Below are 20,662 nucleotides of genomic sequence, written 5' to 3'. Positions count from 1 at the left end.
CATAATTCCATCTTCCCAAAACTTTTTATCTTTTTGAACAAAGAACTGTTCCAGGTGCCTTTTACAGTCTTCCAGGGAATTGAAATTTTTTCCATTAAGAGAATTTTGTAAAGACCTAAATAAATGGAAACCCCAAGGTGCAATGTCTGAATATGGCAGACCAATCAGAACTTCCCAGCCAAGCTGTAACAGTTTTCACCTGGTCATCAAAGAAACATGCGGTCTTGCCTTATCCTGATGGAAAATTATGTGTTTTCTGTTGACTAATTCTGGACGCTTTTCGTTGAGTGCTGCTTTCAGTTGGTCTAATTGGGAGCAGTACTTGTTGGAATTAATCGTTTGGTTTTCCAGAAGGAGCTCATAATAGAGGACTCCCTTCCAATCCCACCATATACACAACATCACCTTCTTTGGTTGAAGACCAGCCTTTGGCATGGTTGGTGGTGTTTCATTTCGCTTGCCCCACGATCTCTTCCATTCCACATTATTGTACAGTATCCACTTTTTATCTCCTATCACAATTTGTTTTAAAAACGGAACGTTTTCGTTACGTTTAAGTAGAGATTCACGTGCAGAAATACGGTCAAGAAGGTTTTTTTCACTTAACTTACGTGGAACCCAAACATCAAAGCGATTAACATAACCAAGTTGGTGCAAATGATTTTCAACACTTGATTTGGATATTTTGAGTATGTCAGCTATCTCCTGCATGGGATAACGTTGAGTGTTCTCAATTAATGTCTCAATTTGATCACTGTCAACTCCAATTGGTCTACCCGACCGTGGAGCATCGTCCAGCGAGAAATCTCCAGCACAAAACTTCGCAAACCACTGTTGACACATTCGATCAGTCACAGCACCTTGTCCATACACTGCACAAACCTTTTTTTGCATTTTGGTTGCGTTTTTACCTTTCTTGAAATAATAAAGCATAATATGCTGAAAATGTTGCTTTTTTGTTCCATCTTTAATATTAAAATGGCTATACAAAAATTTACCAATTTTGATAAGTCTTTTTTAAAATGCAAGCTGATATGACAGCTGTCACATACAATCTAACAAAATTGTTTTGAATGAAGTTAAAGACAACTAAGTGCTGCTAGAGCCATCTTACGGAAAAAACTGAATGAACCTTTTGGCCAACCCAATACTATTTACCTCAGGGTTGTTAAGAATATTAAATGGGTTCATACATGTAACACACTTCAATCAGTGCCTGGTGTATAGTAACCACTAGTATAAGTGTTATTATCACTGTTACTGTTATTGTATAGTCAATATAGACATTTAATGTAGTATTTTTTTAACCTAAAATCAGTAGATTTCTTAAAAATGGATGACATTTTTGAATGGTGAGATTACAGGCTAGGCGTGAGATAGTGGGGCCTAGAATAGAATAATATTTGAGAGAATTCAGAAGAAGTAAGTCTGAGAGAGATTACAGAAAGAATTGACTTCTTGATGTTTTGTAAATAGTGGATTAAGAAAAAGGAGGATTTAAGACAACACTCAGATAGCAAACCTGAACGAATGGGAAATGGATTGGTTTAGGAAGGAAATGTTACTTGATGTATGTACTTAGAACAATGCCTTGCACATAGAAAGTACTGTTTTGTGTTAGCTATTAGTAAGTAGTAGGACTGTTTAAACTGGTTATGTAATTAAACAGTTTATCTTTACATATAATGTACATTTTATATATAATTTAGATAATTTAATAAAAGTACCAAAATGTGAATAAACCTCATATATAATTTACTAGTTAGAGAATTTATTTGTTCAAGGAAAAGTAAAATAATGTGATTTAAATATTTTTCAGTATAAATCATCAAGGAAGAGTTCAAGTGGCAATGAAAACGATGAGGTGAGAAAAGAGGGTAATATTAGCAACTGTTTAAAATATTTACTTTTCAAATGTAGTTGGCTCAATCAGAGTAAAATGTAATTCATCTTTCAGTTTGTTATTGATTTAACGCACAAGTTTTCTCCAATAATAAAAACTGAGCATCGTTAGACAATTATTAATTTAATCATGTGATTTCCATCTGTCCTTTGTAGTTTAGCTTTAGAATTTTATTAACGTTCATCTTGAAACTAATTAATTTAAAATTTTTACATTTTCCTATATTTTATCTTCTGAAATCAACCTGGTGGTCAATTGAGATTTTTCCTTTGGAATTTATTAATCTCTTTTCACAGCTCTGTATACTATTTCAACACTTAAAATTAGATTTCTACAGTTTGTGCATTACTATAAATTTTTCTACCTCATCATTTTAAGCTGTACAGCAGCCTGGCATTTTTGAAATGATACAGTCTCATCACCATGAATACTTAAGCTTTGTGTATTTTTGTTTGGAAGGATTGATAATTCATTTGATGTTGGATACTTGGCAGGGCTTCTGAAAACTCCTTTAATTTTAGGAAATGGAATCACCAAAAAAACGTTTGTTGTACTCTGAGCTAGAAGTTCAGCTTGGCTATTCTCCCTGTCCCTTTATATATATTATATCCACTTTGGTCCTGCCTGCTTCAATATCTAATCAGTTACCAAAACCTTTTTTTTTTTTTTTTTTGATACAGAAATATTTTGAATACATTCCCCACCTGCATTTCTGCTATTTCTGCTCTGGCACAGGCCCTCCTCATTTCTTGCCTATATTACTGCAATAGCATCCTTGATCTTCTCCCTTTCTCCAGTCCATTCACCTCTCTGCTGCCAATGATTGTTTCAAAGAACACAAATATGATCAGGCCATTCCCTTGCTTAGAAACCTTCACTGTCTCCTCATCACTTAGAAGGTAAATTCAAGGTCCTTCTTCATAAGCTCCTGCTTACCACATCAGCCTCAACTCACGATTTGCCTTCCTTTCACCATACTGTCCAAAAATGTGGAATTACAAGGTTTTCTGCACTCATCCTTACATTTATTGCTTCTTTTTTTTTAAGATCTTTATTGGAGTATAATTGCTTTACAATGTTGTGTTAATTTCTGCTGTACAACAAAGTGAATCAGCTATATGTATACATCTATCCCCATATCCCCTCCCTCTTGAGCCTCCCTCCCACCCTCCCTATCCCACCCCTCTAGGTCGTCACAAAGCACTGAGCTGATCTCCCTGTGCTATGCAGCAGCTTCTCACTAGCCATCCGTTTTACATTTGGTAGTGTATATATGTCCATGTTACTCTCTCACTTCGTCCCAGCCTCCCCTTCCCTCTCCCCGTGTCCTCAAGTCCATTCTTGACGTCTGTGTCTTTATTCCTGTCTTGCCTCTAGGTTCTTCAGAAACATTTTTTTTTAAATTCCATATATATGTGTTTTTGTTTTTCTCTTTCTGACTCACTTCACTCTGTATGACAGACTCTAGGTCCATCCACCTCACTACAAATAACTCAATTTCATTTCTTTTTATGGCTGAGTAATATTCCATTGTATATATGTGCCACATCTTCTTTATCCATTCATCTGTCGATGGACATTTAGGTTGCTTCCATGTCCTGGCTGTTATTGCTTCTGTGCCTTTGTCCTTGTTGTTCTCTCATCTTGGAATATTGTTAAACATCTACTCAGTTTTTTAGTTTCTCAGGAAACTTGATTTTATCCACCACCCCCACCGTTTCCCCAGGTGCCTCTTATCTGTGCCTCGTAATATATCATGCATAGCTCTATCCTTATACTGAGAAAGTTGTACTACCCATGTAAATGAATCTATTTTCCCCCTAGACTGAGAGATCCTTGAGTGGATGATATTTTACTAAATTCCAGTGTTCCCAGTGTCTAGCACCAGTGCCTGATATATAGTAGATAGTAATCATTTGTTAATGATGAATACATGTCCTCTGTGGTATGCATATTCAAGATTAAATGTTAAGAATTTTGTATTTGTTTAGTAATGGTCATTGAAAAAACATGGACCATTTAGTAGTATTTTATGCAATTCAATTAATTCTTTGTCATTATTTCTAAGCCTGTGTTAGATACACATAATTTTCCAGGTAATTGTTATTATTTGGCGTGATGGAATTTTTGCATGCTTCCATGTACCTGTCTCAGATTGTAACATATTGTTGCCATTTCCCATCAGGAATTAATCTTAACACATGGCTATTTTCTAAGAAATATAGAAAGGTTTTTCATTTGTGATATTTAAAGGAAATACATTTAAGAAAATATTTGATGTAAATAGATACTACTTCTAAAACTTTAAAGTGCTTATGAATCACCTGGGGATGTTACTGAAATACAGATTCTGATTCAGTAGGTCTTGGGTGGGGCCTGAGATTCTGCATTTCTAACAGGCTCCCAGAGGATGCTACTGGTCCACAGACCACACTTTGGCAAGGTGGTAGATGGCATTTTCCAGATTCTTCCTTTAGTAGTTAATCAAAAAATTTTCAGTTTTCCTTTTATATGTCTAAATCATCATTCATATTTTAATTTCATCTTTCATCTTCTTGTTTTTATATTTTAGCAAGACAGTGATAATGCTAATATGTCACCACAATCTCCAGTATCATCTGAGGTACAAGTTCTGTTTTTAAATGTGTTTACATAGGTTTCTTTGTCTCTTCTCTCTAACCTCATCTTTCTTTTTTTTAAATGTAATTTATTCACCCATATTTAAAAATCCATAGTAGGTTAATTTATACAAACCTAGCCTATAAAAAATTCTAAGAACACCATATTTTTGAACAAATATTCATAATCAATATCACTTAAATTAGTTATTGAAAAATGCCTATAGATCACAGAAAATAATTCACTTTATAAATTTTTTATGTTTTATAATTCATCCATATTTTGAAATCAATAAGAACAGCTTTCAGATTTTAAATCTGCAAAAAGTACTTCAGCATTGTGCAATGGCCTTTGGTTTTTCTCATAACCAATTAGGTTTGAAAGCAATGCAAGATAAACTTCCTTTTTCCACGAGAAACATCCCTGTAGTGGGTTGTTCCTATCGACAGGAGGGTACACCTTTCCTAGCATCTTAGACCTAAGGAGGAGCATGGGGAGAAGGGGTAGATGAAAGTTAGAGTTTCTGAGATCTTAACCAAATAACTCTGGTGGTTTGAATGATTAACTCTTCTAATTTAGTTAAACCTATTGCTTCACAATAAGAGATAAATTAAAAAACATTCTAAACAGTATCTCTTCTACTTCAGATTACTTTAGTATTCTAAAAGTGTATTGGCATTAGTAAATAGATGATTATGCGTTCATTTGGTGAATTCAGAACTTTGTCTAAATGTTTGGATGATCCAAATTCACCATATAACGTTGGTTAATTAGCCAGTATTTCATTTTATATAGGTGGTGTTAATTTTTTAAAAAGCCAGGATTCTTTGTCTATTGTTTTGGGTGAGTTGCATTATAAAACTTTTAAATGGACGTGGACATTAATTTTATAAACATGTTTCTAAATTATTTATATGGCAGGAAAATGGTTTGCATTCTTTTAGAAAATAATTTAAATTAGGATATCCTAAAATTAGTCTTTGTCACATGCTTTTTTGTAAATCCTTTTTTTACTTTCAGTTATAACAAATGTAAGTGCTGCCTTATTTAACTAGGTACTTTATGATTTTATGATCTATGCTCATGGGGAGAGTATCAGTGCCAGTTTTCTCAAATAATTATACTGCTTTTATAATACATTTTTCCTTACATTTGGATAAGTGAAAATTTTGTCTAGAAATTCATAACACTTTAACCGAAGTAATCAAGACAAACTGAGGCTTGTAGACGGATAAGGTGGTGAGCATGTATTTTAGTAGCTCAACTGACTTTCAACTTGAACTGCTTATCATATGTTAATCAGAAAATTAAGAGAGTCAACAGAATTCTGATTGTTTTAGTTTCATCTGTGAAAGGAAAATGATAAAAACAATTAGTATAGTGCTTTACTATTAACAAAGTGCTTGCCTATACATTTAAACCTAAGAGCAGTCCCATGAGCTGGGTAGTATCCTCATCATTTTACAGCTGCAGAGACTGATAACTTTTCCTAAAGACTCCAGCCAATAAATGGCAGAGAAGTGACTGAAGCCCAAACTCTAGCTACTTCAGTTGTTGTACAGATTCAATAAGATGCTGCTAAAATTTCATTATCTTTCCATCTTATAATTTCCAAAGTGCTTTCTTTTAGTTATCTCAGTTAATATTTACAACATCCTATTTTAAAGATGAAGGAACAGTTACAGAGAAATTAAATGTTTTGCTCAAGGCTTAGCCTAAACTTTCTGACTCTAAGTTCAGATTTTTAAAATATACCACAGTTCTTTCCAAAGCACACTACTGTGTGGAAGCACTTTGAAACAATGTGCATTCAGCTGGAAGAAATAATACTTTATTATCTATCACTCTGCAGCCCCTATTAGTATGAATGTGTATATTTGCCTCAGATTATCCACTAAGGGTCAAGTCCATAGTAGGTACTGAGTAAGTTTTACTAATTTCACTTATCTTTTCATTGAAGCTTTTTTTCATTTTGGGGGAGACTTTAATCTGGTTCTTCATTCAGAAAATATCTGTTTTATATGCTTCAATAATTTTCTTTTTCATTTTCCTTATACTATGAGGGAGAAGTCAATCAGCAAATATTTATAGACCTTTTAAAAGTGAAATATATCAATTTGAATTGAAATGCGTTTACCTTTCTCTGCTACACTAATCATGGAGAAAAATACTTCTCAAAATTGGAATGGATATGAATAACTACCTTGATTATTTCGAAAGAAAAGAGGTTTTATTTGTTTTTTGTTTTTAGGAGTATGATAGAACTGATGCTTTTTCACATGGTCCCTTTGGCTTGAAGCCTAGATCAGGTAAATACATATTCTGCAAATAAAATTTATTGGCTATATATGAAACTAGAGTTTCTCAGCTTAAATGGGATTGATTCCATAGTTTTAAGTACACATAGATTCTTTCCCCTCTCCTAAAAGTAATTTTCTCTTAACCTTATTTGTCTTTCCAATTCCCATTCCCCATTTCTTTCTTCCTCTTTACTTTCAAGCTCCTGAAACCTCAGCTTTTTGCCTTAGATATACTGCAGTCTTATTTCTACTCTACTGTGACTGCTATTAGAATGACCACTCTGCCAGCAGACCAAACACTGTTTGAAATTATAGCACTCCATTATATTGTGGTTTTAAAAAGGGATCTTTTCGCATTTGGCAAGCCCAAAAGAAAATGGATCCATGTTACTTGGCAAGGTATTGAATTATAGTTTTTATTCGTGAATAACTGTATTGACCTTCAAGAATAATTTCCTTTTTCTTTAAAGATAATAAAGGCTGATTTGTGTTCAGTAATAATTCTTAACCTGGATCATAAGTTTCTAATAATATATGTTTAAGTAAGAACATGTATAGGTGGTAGAAATTGTTACACTTGTCTTCCCTGTTGCTTTCAATTATGCAGATAAGCAGATTTCAGTTATATTCTGTAAAAAATATTTAGAATTTATTGATAATAATAGTGTTTTATGTCATTTTGTTCTGGTTCTTTTTATCATGTCTCTTTCCCCACCGATGGTTGATCCTTCCTGTTAGCTTTGTAATAAGCTAGGAAATTTCTGTTTTATAGCTTTTAGCCGCTCATCTCGTCAGGAATATGGGGCAGCAGATCCAGGTTTTACAATGAGAAGAAAGATGGAACATCTACGGGAAGAACGAGAGCAAATACGACAACTTCGCAATGTAAGTCATATTGACCTTTCAGGTCTGCTTTATAGAAATGGGTTTAAGGTGGAAAATTAACAAGGTATATTTTATTTTCAGTACTCTTTAATATTTTAGATTACATAATGATTAGTTATATAAATATATAACATATATGTTTAGATAGAATATCTGTGATTTATACCCGTTTCTTTTGTAGAATCTCGAATCCAGGTTAAAAGTAATTTTGCCTGATGACATTGGAGCTGCACTGATGGATGGGGTTGTTCTTTGCCATTTAGCCAATCACATAAGGCCACGCTCTGTAGCTAGTATTCATGTGCCATCACCAGCAGTGGTAAGTTTTGTCTGCAATTTGTTAGTTCTCTAAAGGAAGATAGAGCTTCTTGAAAGAATCTTTAAATAATATACTTCAATAAATTTAATTTTCAGTTTTTATTAATTTTGTATAAATGTACCTGAAAATATACCTTTTTTTCTTACTTTACAGCCTAAACTTAGCATGGCAAAATGTCGAAGAAATGTAGAAAATTTTCTTGATGCTTGTAAAAAGTTGGGTGTCTCACAGGTAATTATTTTTCTAACAAAATGATCATTTAAATATTAATTTATTGCATGCAAACTGGATTCTTCTTCACAATAGGAATGGGTAATGCTTTCTGAACATGAAAATGAATACCTTCCCTTGGTACGTTCTACTGAGTCCCAGCTTTAACTGTAACAGCTATCTAATGAATGATTTTAAGCTGCTTTTAAAGTAATTGTAGAAATGGTTTCAGTTTTTCACCATTAAGGGCGATGTTGGCTGTGGGTTTGTCATATATGGCCTTTATTATGTTGAGGAAAGTTCCCTCTATGCCTACTTTCTGGAGGGTTTTTATCATAAATGGGTGTTGAATTTTGTCGAAAGCTTTCTCTGCATCTATTGAGATGATCATATAGTTTTTCTCCTTCAATTTGTTAATATGGTGTATCACATTGATTGATTTGCATATATTGAAGAATCCTTGCATTCCTGGGATAAACCCCACTTGATCATGGTGTATGATCCTTTTAATGTGTTGTTGGATTCTGTTTGCCAGTATTTTGTTGAGGATTTTTGCATCTATGTTCATCAGTGATATTGGCCTGTAGTTTTCTTTCTTTGTGACATCTTTGTCTGGTTTTGGTATCAGGGTGATGGTGGCCTCGTAGAATGAGTTTGGGAGTGTTCCTCCCTCTGCTATATCTTGGAAGAGTTTGAGAAGGATAGGTGTTAGCTCTTCTCTAAATGTTTGATAGAATTCACCTGTGAAGCCATCCGGTCCTGGGCTTTTGTTTGTTGGAAGATTTTTAAACCCTATTTTTTTTTTTTTTTTTTTTTTAAATGTATTTATTATTTATTTATTTATGTCTGTGTTGGTCTTCGTTTCTGTGCGAGGGCTTTCTCTAGTTGCGGCAAGTGGGGGCCACTCTTCATCGCGGTGCGCGGGCCTCTCTTGTTGCGGAGCACAGGCTCCAGATGCGCAGGCTCAGCAATTGTGGCTCACGGGCCCAGTTGCTCTGCGGTATGTGGGATCTTCCCAGACCAGGGCTCGAACCCGTGTCCCCTGCATTGGCAGGCAGATTCTCAACCACTGCGCCACCAGGGAAGCCCCTGTTGGAAGATTTTTAATCACAGTTTCAATTTCAGTGCTTGTGATTGGTCTGTTCATATTTTCTATTTCTTCCTGGTTCAGTCTCGGAAGGTTGTGCATTTCTAAGAATTTGTCCATTTCTTCCAGGTTGTCCATTTTATTGGCATAGAGTTGCTTGTAGTAATCTCTCATGATCCTTTGTATTTCTGCAGTGTCAGTTGTTACTTCCCCTTTTTCATTTATAATTCTATGGATTTGAGTCTTCTCCCTCTTTTTCTTGATGAGTATGCCTAATGGTTTATCAATTTTGTTTATCTTCTCAAAGAACCAGCTTTTCGTTTTATTGATCTTTGCTATCGTTTCCTTCATTTCTTTTTCATTTATTTCTGATCTGATCTTTATGATTTCTTTCCTTCTGCTAACTTTGGGGGTTTTTTTTGTACTTCTTTCTCTGATTGCTTTAGGTGTAAGGTTAGGTTGTTTATTTGAGATGTTTCTTGATTCTTAAGGTAGGATTGTATTGCTCTAAACTTCCCTCTTAGAACTGCTTTTGCTGCATCCCATAGGTGTTGGGTCGTTGTGTTTCCATTGTCATTTGTTTCTAGGTATTTTTTGATTTCCTCTTTGATTTCTTCAGTGATCTCTTGGTTATTAAGTAGTGTATTGTTTAGCCTCCAAGTGTTTGTATTTTTTACAGATTTTTTCCTGTAATTGATATCTAGTCTCATAGCGTTGTGGTCAGAAAAGATACTTGATACGATTTCAATTTTCTTAAATTTACCAAGGCTTGATTTGTGACCCAAGATATGATCTGTCCTGGAGAATGTTCCATGAGCACTTGAGAAGAATGTGTATTTTGTTGTTTTTGGATGGAATGTCCTATAAATATCAATTAAGTCCATCTTGTTTAATGTACCATTTAAAGCTTGTGTTTCCTTATTTATTTTCATTTTGGATGATCTGTCCATTGGTGAAAGTGGGGTGTTAAAGTCCCCCACTATGACTGTGTTACTGTCGATTTCCCCTTTTATGGCTGTTAGTGTTTGCCTTATGTACTGAGGTGCTCCTATGTTGGGTGCATAAATATTTACAATTGTTATATCTTCTTCTTGGATTGATCCCTTGATCATTATGTAGTGTCCTTCTTTGTCTCTTGTAATAGTCTTTGTTTTAAAGTCTATTTTGTCTGATATGAGAATTGCTACTCCAGCTTTCTTTTGATTTCCATTTGCATGGAATATCTTTTTCCATCCCCTCACTTTCAGTCTGTATGTGTCCCTAGGTCTGAAGTGGGTCTCTTGTAGACAGCATATATACGGGTCTTGTTTTTGTATCCATTCAGCCAGTCTGTGTCTTTTGGTGGGAGCATTGAATCCATTTACATTAAAGGTAATTATCAATATGTATGTTCCTATTACCATTTTGTTAATTGTTTTGGGTTTGTTATTGTAGGGCTTTTCCTTCTCCTGTGTTTCCTGCCTAGAGAAGTTCCTTTAGCATTTGTTGTAAAGCTGGTTTGGTGGTGCTGAATTCTCTTAGCTTTTGCTTGTCTGTAAAGGTTTTAATTTCTCCATCAAATCTGAATGAGATCCTTGCTGGGTAGAGTAATCTTGGTTGTAGGTTTTTCTCCTTCATCACTTTAAATATGTCCTGCTACTCTCTTCTGGCTTGCAGAGTTTCTGCTGAAAGATCAGCTGTTAACCTTATGGGGATTCCCTTGTGTGTTATTTGTTGTTTTTCCCTTGCTGCTTTTAATATGTTTTCTTTGTTTTTAATTTTTGATAGTTTGATTAATATGTGTCTTGGCATGTTTCTCCTTGGATTTATCCTCTATGGGACTCTCTGTGCTTCCTCAACTTGATTAGCTATTTCCTTTCCCATATTAGGGAAGTTTTTTTTTTTTTTTTTAAAGATTTATTTATTGATTGATTGATTACTATGTTGGGTCTTCGTTTCTGTGCTAGGGCTTCCTGTAGTTGCGGCAAGCGGGGGCCACTCTTCGTCGCGGTGCGCGGGCCTCTCACTATTGTGGCCTCTTTTTGTTGCGGAGCACAGGCTCCAGACGCGCAGGCTCAGTAGTTGTGGCTCACGGGCCCAGTTGCTCCGTGGCATGTGGGATCTTCCCAGACCAGGGCGCGAACCCGTGTCCCCTGCACTAGCAGGCAGGCTCCCAACCACCACGCCACCAGGGAAGCCCCGGGAAGTTTTCAACTATAATCTCTTCAAAGATTTTCTCAGTCCCTTTCTTCTTCCCTTCTTCTTCTCGGACCCCTATAATTCGAATGTTGGTGCCTTTAATGTTGTCCCAGAGGTCTCTGAGACTGTCCTAAATTCTTTTCATTCTTTTTTCTTTATTCTGCTCTGCAGTAGTTATTTCCACTATTTTATCTTCCAGGTCACTTATCCGTTCTTCTGCCTCAGTTATTCTGCTGTTGATCCCTTCTAGAGAATTTTTAATTTCATTTATTGTGTTGTTCATCACTGTTTGTTTGCTCTTTAGTTCTTCTAGGTCCTTGTTAAACGTTTCTTGTATTTTCTCCATTCTATTTCCAAGATTTTGGATCATCTTTACTATCATTATTCTGAATTCTTTTTCAGGTAGACTGCCTGCCTATTTCCTCTTCATTTGTTAGGTCTGGTGGGTTTTTGCCTTGCTCCTTCATCTGCTGTGTGTGTCTCTGTCTTCTCATTTTGTTTAACTTACTTTGTTTGGGGTCTCCGTTTTGCAGGCTGCAGGTTATTAGTTCCTGTTGTTTTTGGTGTCTGTCCCCAGTGGCTAAGGTTGGTTCAGTGGGTTGTGTAGGCTTCCTGGTGGAGGGGACTGGTGCCTGTGTTATGGTGGATGAGGCTGGATCTTGTCTTTCTGGTGGGCAGGTCCACGTCTGGTGGTGTGTTTTGGGGTGTCTGTGGCCTTATTATGATTTTAGGCAGCCTCTCTGCTATTAGGTGGGTTTGTGTTCCTGTCTTGCTAGTTGTTTGGCATAGGGTGTCCAGCACTGTAGCTTGCTGGTCGTTGGGTGGAGCTGGGTCTTGGTGTTGAGATGGAGATCTCTGGGAGATTTTCGCCATTTGATATTACGTGGAGCTGGGAGGTCTCTTGTGGACCAGTGTCCTGACCCTGGCTCTCCCACCTCAGAGGCACAGCCATGATGCCTGGCTGGGGCACTAAGAGCCTGTCATCCACACGGCACGAAACTCCAGAACTCCACACTCTTGAGGCCCCTCTCTGGATGTGCCACCTCTCCCCTTCCGTGCAGGTCCAGTTAATTTTTATACATGTTGAAAAGTATGGATTGAAGTTATCTTTTTTTAGGCCTGGGATTGGGAACACACATTGTTTTTTTTTTTAAACATTATTATTGAGATATAATTACCATACCATAAAATTCACCCATTTAAAGTGTATAATTCAGTGGTTTTTAGTATAGTCACAGAGTCGGGCAGCAGTCTAAGTGTAGAATATTTTTATCACCCGAGAAAGAAACCTGTTACCTGTTAACAGTCCCTCTCCTGTTCTATCTCTATGAATTTTCCTATTCTGGACATCACATATTAATGACATCATATGTTATGGGGTCTTTTGTGTCTGGCTTCTTTCATTTAGCATAATACTCTCAAGGTTCATCCATGTTGTAGCATAAAGCAGTACAGACATACCCAGTTTTATTGCACTTCACTTTATTGTGCTTCACAGATACTGCATTTTTTACGAATTGAAGGTTTGTGGCAACCCTGCATTGTCAGATGATGATTAGCATTTTTTAGCAAGAAAGTATTTTTTAATTAAGGTTTTTTTTTAAGACATAATGTTATTGCACACTAATAGACTACAGTATAATGTAAACATAACTTTTATATTCACTAGGAAACAAAAGTTCATGTGACTTACTTTATTGTAATATTTGCTTTATTTGGTGATCTAGAACTAGAGTCTCTATCTCTGAAATATGGCTCTACTTCATTTTTTAGGGCTCTATGTATATACCACAGTTTGTTTACCATTCATCAGTTGATGGATATTAGGGCTGTTTCCACTCATTGTTTATTATGAATAATGCTGCTATGAACATTCATGAACACGTTTTTGTTTGAAAACATTTTAATTCTCTTAGTTAACTAGGTTATATGGTAGTTTATATGGTTGCTCTATGCTGGATTATATGGTAGCTCTGTTTATCTTTCTGAGGAACCGCTAAGTTATTTTCCGATTTACATTACCGCCAGCAATGTATGAGGTTTCTAATTTCGCTGCATACTCACCAACAATTATTATTGTCTACCTTTTTGATTCTAGTCATCCTAGTGGGTCTGAAGTGGTCTCATTGTGGGTTTTGTTTTTTTTTTTTTAATTAATTTATTTATTTGGCTGCACTGGGTCTTAGTTGCGGCATGCAGGATCTAGTTCCCTGACCGGGGATCGAACCCGGGTCCCCTGCATTGGGAGCACGGAGTCTTAACCGCTGGACCACCGGGGAAGTCCCATTGTGGGTTTTTTTTTTTAATAAATTTATTTATTTATTTATTTATTTATTTTTGGGTGTGTTGGGTCTTCGTTTCTGTGTGAGGGCTTTCTCTAGTTGCGGCAAGTGGGGGCCACTCTTCATCACGGTACGCGGGCCTCTCACTGTCGCGGCCTCTCTTGTTGCGGAGCACAGGCTCCAGATGCACAGGCTCATTAGTTGTGGCTCACGGGCCCAGTTGCTCCACGGCATGTGGGATCTTCCCAGACCAGGGCTCAAACCCGTGTCCCCTGCATTGGCAGGCAGATTCTCAAGCACTACGCCACCAGGGAAGCCCCCCATTGTGGTTTTAATTAGCATTTTCTTAATGATTAATGCTGTTGGGCATCTTTTTGTGTGCCTATTGACTGTTTGTATATATTCTTTGGAGAAATGTCTTTTCTAATACTGTGCTCATTTGTTAATTGAATTAGTCACCTTTTTATTATTAAGTTCTTTATATATTCCAGATACAAGTTCCTTATGAGATATGTGATTCTAGTTTGCTGAGAGTTCTTACCACAAATGGATGTTGAATTTTGTCAAGTGCTTTTTCTACATCTACTGAGTTAACATATTTTTTTTTCACAGCATTGTGAATTACATTGATTGATTTTCAGATATTAACTCAAACCTGGACTGCTGGGATAAACCCCACTTGGTCATGATGGATTTTGTTGTTTTTATTTTTATATTGTTGGATTCAATTTGCTAAAATTTTGTTTAGCCCTTTTGCATCTATGTTAGTGGGGTTATTAGTCTTCTGTTTTCTTTCTTTTAATGGTTTTGCCTGGTTTTGGTGTCAAGTAATGCTGACCTCATGGAACATGTTAGGAAGTATTCCCTGCTCTTTACTTTTCTTGAAGATTTTGGGTAGAATTGCTATTATTTCTTTATTAAATATTTAGTCAAATTCATTATTGAACCTTGAAGCCATCTAGGCAAGGGGTTTTCTTTGTGGGAAAGTTTTTAACTACAATTCAATTTCTTTAATAGATATAGGGCTATTCTAGTTTTCTATTTCTTCTTGTATGAGCTTTGGTATACTGTGTCTTTCAAAGAATTTGTCTGTTTCATCTGGTTTGTCAAACTTATTGTTATAATGTTGTTTATAATGTCCCCCTTATTATCATTTTAGTATTTGTAGACTCTCTTGTGGTGTCACTTCTTTTATTCCTGATATTGGTAATTATTGTATTTTCTCTCTTTTTTGTGATTAATCTAGCTAGGGATTTATGAATTTTAAAAAATTTTCTCAATGAAGTAATGTTTGGTTTCATTGATTTTTTTTGCTATTATTTTCTGGTTTTTAATTTTATTGTTTTCCTCTCTCATCTTCATTATTTCCTTCTTTATGCTTACCCTTGGTTTAATTTGCTTTTCTTTTTCTAGTTTCTAAGATGAGAGCTGAGGTCATTGATTTGAAACCTGTTTTTCTTTTCTAATATATACTTTAGTGGTTTTTTGAATAAATAAGCAAAATATTAGGAGGGCAACAAATGTTGCAGTGAAAATGGAGTGAGAAGATAGTTTTTGAGAACTATTGATAAATGAGATATTATCAGTAGTATTTGGTGATTGACTTACGGGAGTAAGGAAGAAAGAGACTATTATGATTCCCAGGTTTATGTTGAGAGAGACTGAATAGTGTATTACTCACTGAGGTATAGAATACAGAGGAGAAGTTAATTTAGTAAGAAGTAGTTCTGTTGTGGACATATTGATTTTGATATGTCTTTTGGATATCCATTTGGCTGTATCAAGTTGACATTTGTATCTGGAGCTCAATAGAGAAATCTTGGCAGGAAATAAAGATTTGAAAGTCATCAGGATGGAAAATATAGTTGTTACTATTTGGGAATAAGGGCCCTGTCTTGCCAAGGCTTCCAATGTTTCTAGAAACACTGAATTAAAAAAAAAAAAGTAATGTTTCTAGATTTGTAAAACACTGTGCTAGCTAACTAAAACAAATTATGGACCAGATGGGACCTGTAGATGATCTGTTTGCCACCCAATGTATCCATTACTAGCTTATTTTCCTGAGATGAGCGAGTGTCCCAGCTGAAGCAGTAGACTTCATTGTTTCTTCAAAAATGCTACCAAATTTATTTGATGTTGTGCACATGCATGCAGACCTTCAGTTAAAAGTCTTGTAGTTTTGATGAGGCTTTGAGAATACCAAGGAGAGGATATAGTTTGAAAAGAGAAGAGGGTGAAGACAGAACCCTTGGAAACATTAAGATTGTTAGAAGAGGATCAGTGAAGGCTAATGAAACCTAATGCAAAGTTGTCTCTGAACCCTCTTTCTCATAGAGTTGTGAAGATCAAATGACACACGTGATGACTTAGAAGAGCAGGCAGTTGTTATTTATTAAATTCTGGACTATTGGAACTAAGAAGCAACACATCACTAGAAGCTGGAGGGAAGTAACCTTAAGACAAAAAAAAGTACTGAAGTGCTGTATACATCACAGACCATGGAACCTCAGAACTGATAGAAAGAACCAGAGTGGCTAGTTTTGTATAGGACTGAACAGTTTACAAAGTGGTTCCGTATATAGACTGTTCTGTTTGTTTCTCACATAGTTCCATTTTCAGGATGAAAAAACAGAGTCTCAGGGAATTTTAGTACCTTTAGTACTTCATATGGCCCTTAGGTCCCTTGGCTGGAAATGTAGTGCTCTTTCTGCTGTAGCACGAAAGCTTAGGGAACATTTAGCACCACCGTCTCACTTTAAAATATTTGCTTATTGTGTGGATCAGATCAACTTCAGGTCAAAACACAACCTGTAAAATAGAATTCCATACCATAAAAATGTATTGAAACAGACATTTTAAAATTAGATTTTAATTTAATTAGAATTGTGTACTTTTTACTTGAAGTTTCATAAAAAGCATGTTTTAAAAACCCAGTTCTGACTTTTTCAGGTTTTGCTACACTATTAAAAAGCAAATGTTCAGATATCATTTGTTTTGTTTTTTCAGGAAAGACTCTGTTTGCCTCATCATATTTTGGAAGAAAGAGGTCTTGTGAAAGTTGGTGTCACAGTTCAGGCTCTCCTTGAATTACCTACAACCAAGGCATCTCAGCTTTCTACGGCTTGATATAACATTTAAAAATCATAAGTGTCTAGTTTCATTTATTTGAAGTGATTTCAAATATCTCAAATTTATGAATAAGGATGTCTAATCAAAAATAATTTTATTAGATCAAGCCTTAGGTTTAAGAAATATTATGTTAAAACATTAAAATTCAATTTTGCATTGCCCAAACTTCTTTTGGGGGAAAACTGGATCAACTTAATAAGAGTTTTTGATAAATTCAAATTCTCTTTTTACTAAGTCAGCTGATAACCTTGATTATTTTTCAATAATCAGATTAATACTAAATTTAAAATGTGGTTTCAATTCAATAATCACATTAGGTTTAATTTTTTTTTATCATAGCATACTGGTGAACATGTGGATAAGGTAATCATTTTTTACCAATTTAAAACAGTTCTATATTTGAGTTATTTAATATGCTTGTAATTCTAGTTTATACATAATTTCTTCAATCTTTGGTCTTAGTTTTCTAGAAAAAAAGTGAGTAGAAATTATAGAACTCTGGCTTTATATTGAATTCTTTTAGGATTATAGGTTGGTGCCAAAATATTTTCAGTTGTACTGTAGATTGTTTACATGTGAAGTGCCTGTGTGATTGATGGCTCATATAGTCTTAAGCATTTTTGCAATTTCTTTTTATGTGTTAATGGAATCAATGGAATTTTAAAATATTTTAGTAGATTTTGTAAGTTCAGTAATATGTGAGGATAAATGTGCCTCATATTGTGACATTTGTGTTTTTTTATTTAGTCCATTGCAGTTTTCGTAAATTGGTTATTTCATGTTGTCAGAAAAACAATGTTAATATGCTTAATTTATGCTATTTAATTTTGCAAAACTTAATCATCTTTTAAAATGTATTATTTGAAGAGTATTTTATTTCTGTATTGAAAATGTTACACAAAGCAGTAAGGTTTTTGCGAATTAGCAGAGTACTTAATTGTCAAGGACATTTTGATAAAACTGCCAAAGTTTGGATTTATATCTTGACTTTCAGGAACGTTATTACATCAGTGTGCTGCCTTTGGTTACATTCAGATTCAGAGAGCAGCAATTGAGGAATAGGTTTTTATTAGAAAATATGTCCATTTGTGGATCCTGTAAATCTTAACTGATCCTCAACATGATGTTGAAATAAACACAAACCATTCTATAAATCTTTTCATAAGTATACTGTTACATAAAGTCCTTGTTTAATTTAGAGATGGATAAATTTGCGTTGGTAGTAGTGCAGGAATTTTTCAAAACCATTACTGTGATGAATAACTCAGTTTGCTATAGAAAAACCTTAGTATAATTACTTTTGTAATAGTCAAGCAAGTATCATATCTTAAATATGTGATTATTTGCACTTGTTACCTCTTAATATGGATGCAACTTATTAAAAATGTTGGCCTGGGTATTTCAAAGGTATATATAAAAGGTAAAAACTATTGTGCCAAATGGTATAGTAAGGGTTGGTTTAGGAACAACTCTACTTTTTTTGATCAGTCGGCATGAAGCCATATAATTAAGTTTTGGCTTTAGGATACAGATGTGTTCTTTACATTCCCCAAGGGTCAAATTGAAGCTTTTAAAGAATTAAAGCTTCTTATGACTAAAAGGTTTAAAAATTAAATTATTAGTAATTTATTACTTTAAATATTTGAGCTAATTAGTTATTATTTTTCAGTTGGATCTTAAAAAACGGCATTGACATAATCAATCTCTCTAGTGAAAACTTGGGTAATAAAGGTAAGAATTGACAAATACCTTAGTTGTTAGTTTTTAATGTAAAAATTTGACAGTGTTACAAATAAAGTGATCATTAAAAGCTACAGCAATCATTCATACTGCTTTCATAGTTATCATGCTGTAGGATTCCTCTTGTTAATCAATCTAGATGTTAATTATTTTACAAGTATTTTCATGTTTCATATCATTGAAATATTAGTGAAATTATAGGCCATTTCCTTATTGCATTTCACTTACTTGTCAATTAATTATTACTTTAAAGAGAAAATACACCAGAACCTTTGTAGCATTCTTTACTGCAAAGCAAAATTCCATTTAAGATGGGTCTATCTGAGGTCCATACCATGGCAGTTTATTTACTGTAGTGGCAAAAGGCAACATCACCTCTATGGCAGTTTCACAGCATAGTCCCCAAGCACACATTATACCAAGGCTCTGATGTATTTCTTTTAGTATTTTTGAGTAAGTGTAAAATTTATTCTAAATGGTCTTTATGGTTATTATATATTTACTTCATCAGTTATTGAATTGAGAATAACTATCATTATTTGAATTGGATTTGTGATTTGAAGAAGGTTAAATAATCAAACTAAAATATTTTATTAGGACCTAAAACATGCAGTAGATAGCTGCTTCTGCTAAATTTTATTCCTGTATCGCACAAGAAAGAGGTGATGTCAGATATGTTAGAATTGAAATAAGGAGTAAAAATACATTACCGTTTGTTTAATAATTATCTTTACAGAATGCTAGTTTATTGACTTTTCTAACTGAATTTTTTGAAGAATTCAGAAATGTTTGTATTGGTCACAGATCTATCATGATTGATTTTCTGATGCATTTAAAAATAAATGGAACATTAAATGTATATTACTGATGCAAACTGTGGATAAAGTTGAACAAAAAAATTAAAGTCTGAGATTTCTTTTCTCCCTTTCTACCTCTTCTCTTAACATCACAGCATTCATTTTTTGTAGGTATTTGATAGCTTGTGTCTATGTTCTCTAGTATGGAAAAATAGACTTCGAGAGGATATTCAAAGTAAGTTGAGTCTAGATTTTTTTACGTCATGATATTTTTAGTAGACAATGTTTTCTTTAAAAGAACAATGATTTCCTCAGATATCTTCACAAAATGGTGTCACCTTAATTTAAGATAGACTGTATATAACATAAATGTCAGATAAACCTTTACATAAAATAAAAGGTAGGGCACTCCCTTCTGGTCTGCAGAGTTTCTGCTGAAAAATCAGTTGATAACCTTATGGGGATTCCTTTGTATGTTATTTGTTGCTTTTCCCTTGTTACTTTTCATGTTTTTTCTTTATCTTTAATTTTTGTCAATTTGATTACTTTGTGTCTCGGTGTGTTCCTCCTTGGGTTAATCCTGTATGGGAGTCTCTGCACTTCCTGTCATTTAAAGTTAGGAATAGATTGATTTTTACTGTGCCCCATTAATATGCATCAAGTAGCTACCTAAGTAGATGAGAAATGCATTAGGTATGTACATAAAGAGAAATAGATTTTTCAGTTAGCAAATTGAATTTTCTAGAACTTTGTTGTTCAGATATCTCAATCACTTCTATTGCAAAGAAATACGAAGTAATGCTGTATAATTTATAAAGTAGTAATTAAAATTATACCTTAGAGCAGTGATTCTTTTCTTTTATTGTATAAGTTTCAGGTATACAGCATTATAATTCGACATCTGTATATATACACTACAAAGTGATCACCACCACAAGCCTAGTTACCATCCATCACCATACAGTTTACCCTCTTCACCTGTTTTGCCCTTCCCCAACCCCCTTCCCCTCTGGTAACCACTAGTCTGATCTCTGTATCAGTTTGTTTTTGTTTTATTTTCTTTGTTTGTTTGTTTGTTTTTTAGATTTCACTCATCATAATACCTTCAAGGTCCATCCATGTTCTTGCAAATGGCAGAATTTCATTCTCTTTTATGCCTGAGTAGTATTTCATTGTGTATATAAACCATATCTTCTTTATCCATTCATCCATC

At 34.6% G+C, this 20,662-nt stretch overlaps 1 protein-coding gene and 1 non-coding gene across 4 annotated transcripts in view; both read left to right on the top strand.

Annotated features, from left to right (window-relative positions):
- The window catches only part of LRCH2 (leucine rich repeats and calponin homology domain containing 2), a 92,776-nt gene extending 73,248 nt beyond the window's left edge, over nt 1-19,528 (top strand). The window contains exons 15-21 of one of the 3 annotated variants that reach the window (XM_036841146.1): nt 1,820-1,864; nt 4,476-4,526; nt 6,774-6,831; nt 7,595-7,707; nt 7,889-8,026; nt 8,180-8,257; nt 16,790-19,528. In XM_036841146.1, coding sequence (XP_036697041.1) covers nt 1,820-1,864; nt 4,476-4,526; nt 6,774-6,831; nt 7,595-7,707; nt 7,889-8,026; nt 8,180-8,257; nt 16,790-16,909 — 603 coding nt within the window. In that variant the 3' untranslated portion in view covers nt 16,910-19,528. Of the gene's footprint in view, nt 1-1,819; nt 1,865-4,475; nt 4,527-6,773; nt 6,832-7,022; nt 7,163-7,594; nt 7,708-7,888; nt 8,027-8,179; nt 8,258-16,789 lie in introns of those variants that run through there. The other 2 variants (XM_036841147.1, XM_036841148.1) reach the window with 2 other exon arrangements.
- On the top strand, nt 4,855-4,983 carry LOC118889336. Its single transcript, XR_005018476.1, has one exon. It is a non-coding gene; the product is annotated as a small nucleolar RNA SNORA35 (small nucleolar RNA).
- Nucleotides 19,529-20,662: the final 1,134 nt, after the last annotated feature.

Source organism: Balaenoptera musculus, chromosome X (assembly GCF_009873245.2).
Source record: "Balaenoptera musculus isolate JJ_BM4_2016_0621 chromosome X, mBalMus1.pri.v3, whole genome shotgun sequence".
Taxonomy (NCBI): domain Eukaryota; kingdom Metazoa; phylum Chordata; class Mammalia; order Artiodactyla; family Balaenopteridae; genus Balaenoptera; species Balaenoptera musculus.
This window is presented reverse-complemented; position numbering and strand designations above follow the sequence as displayed.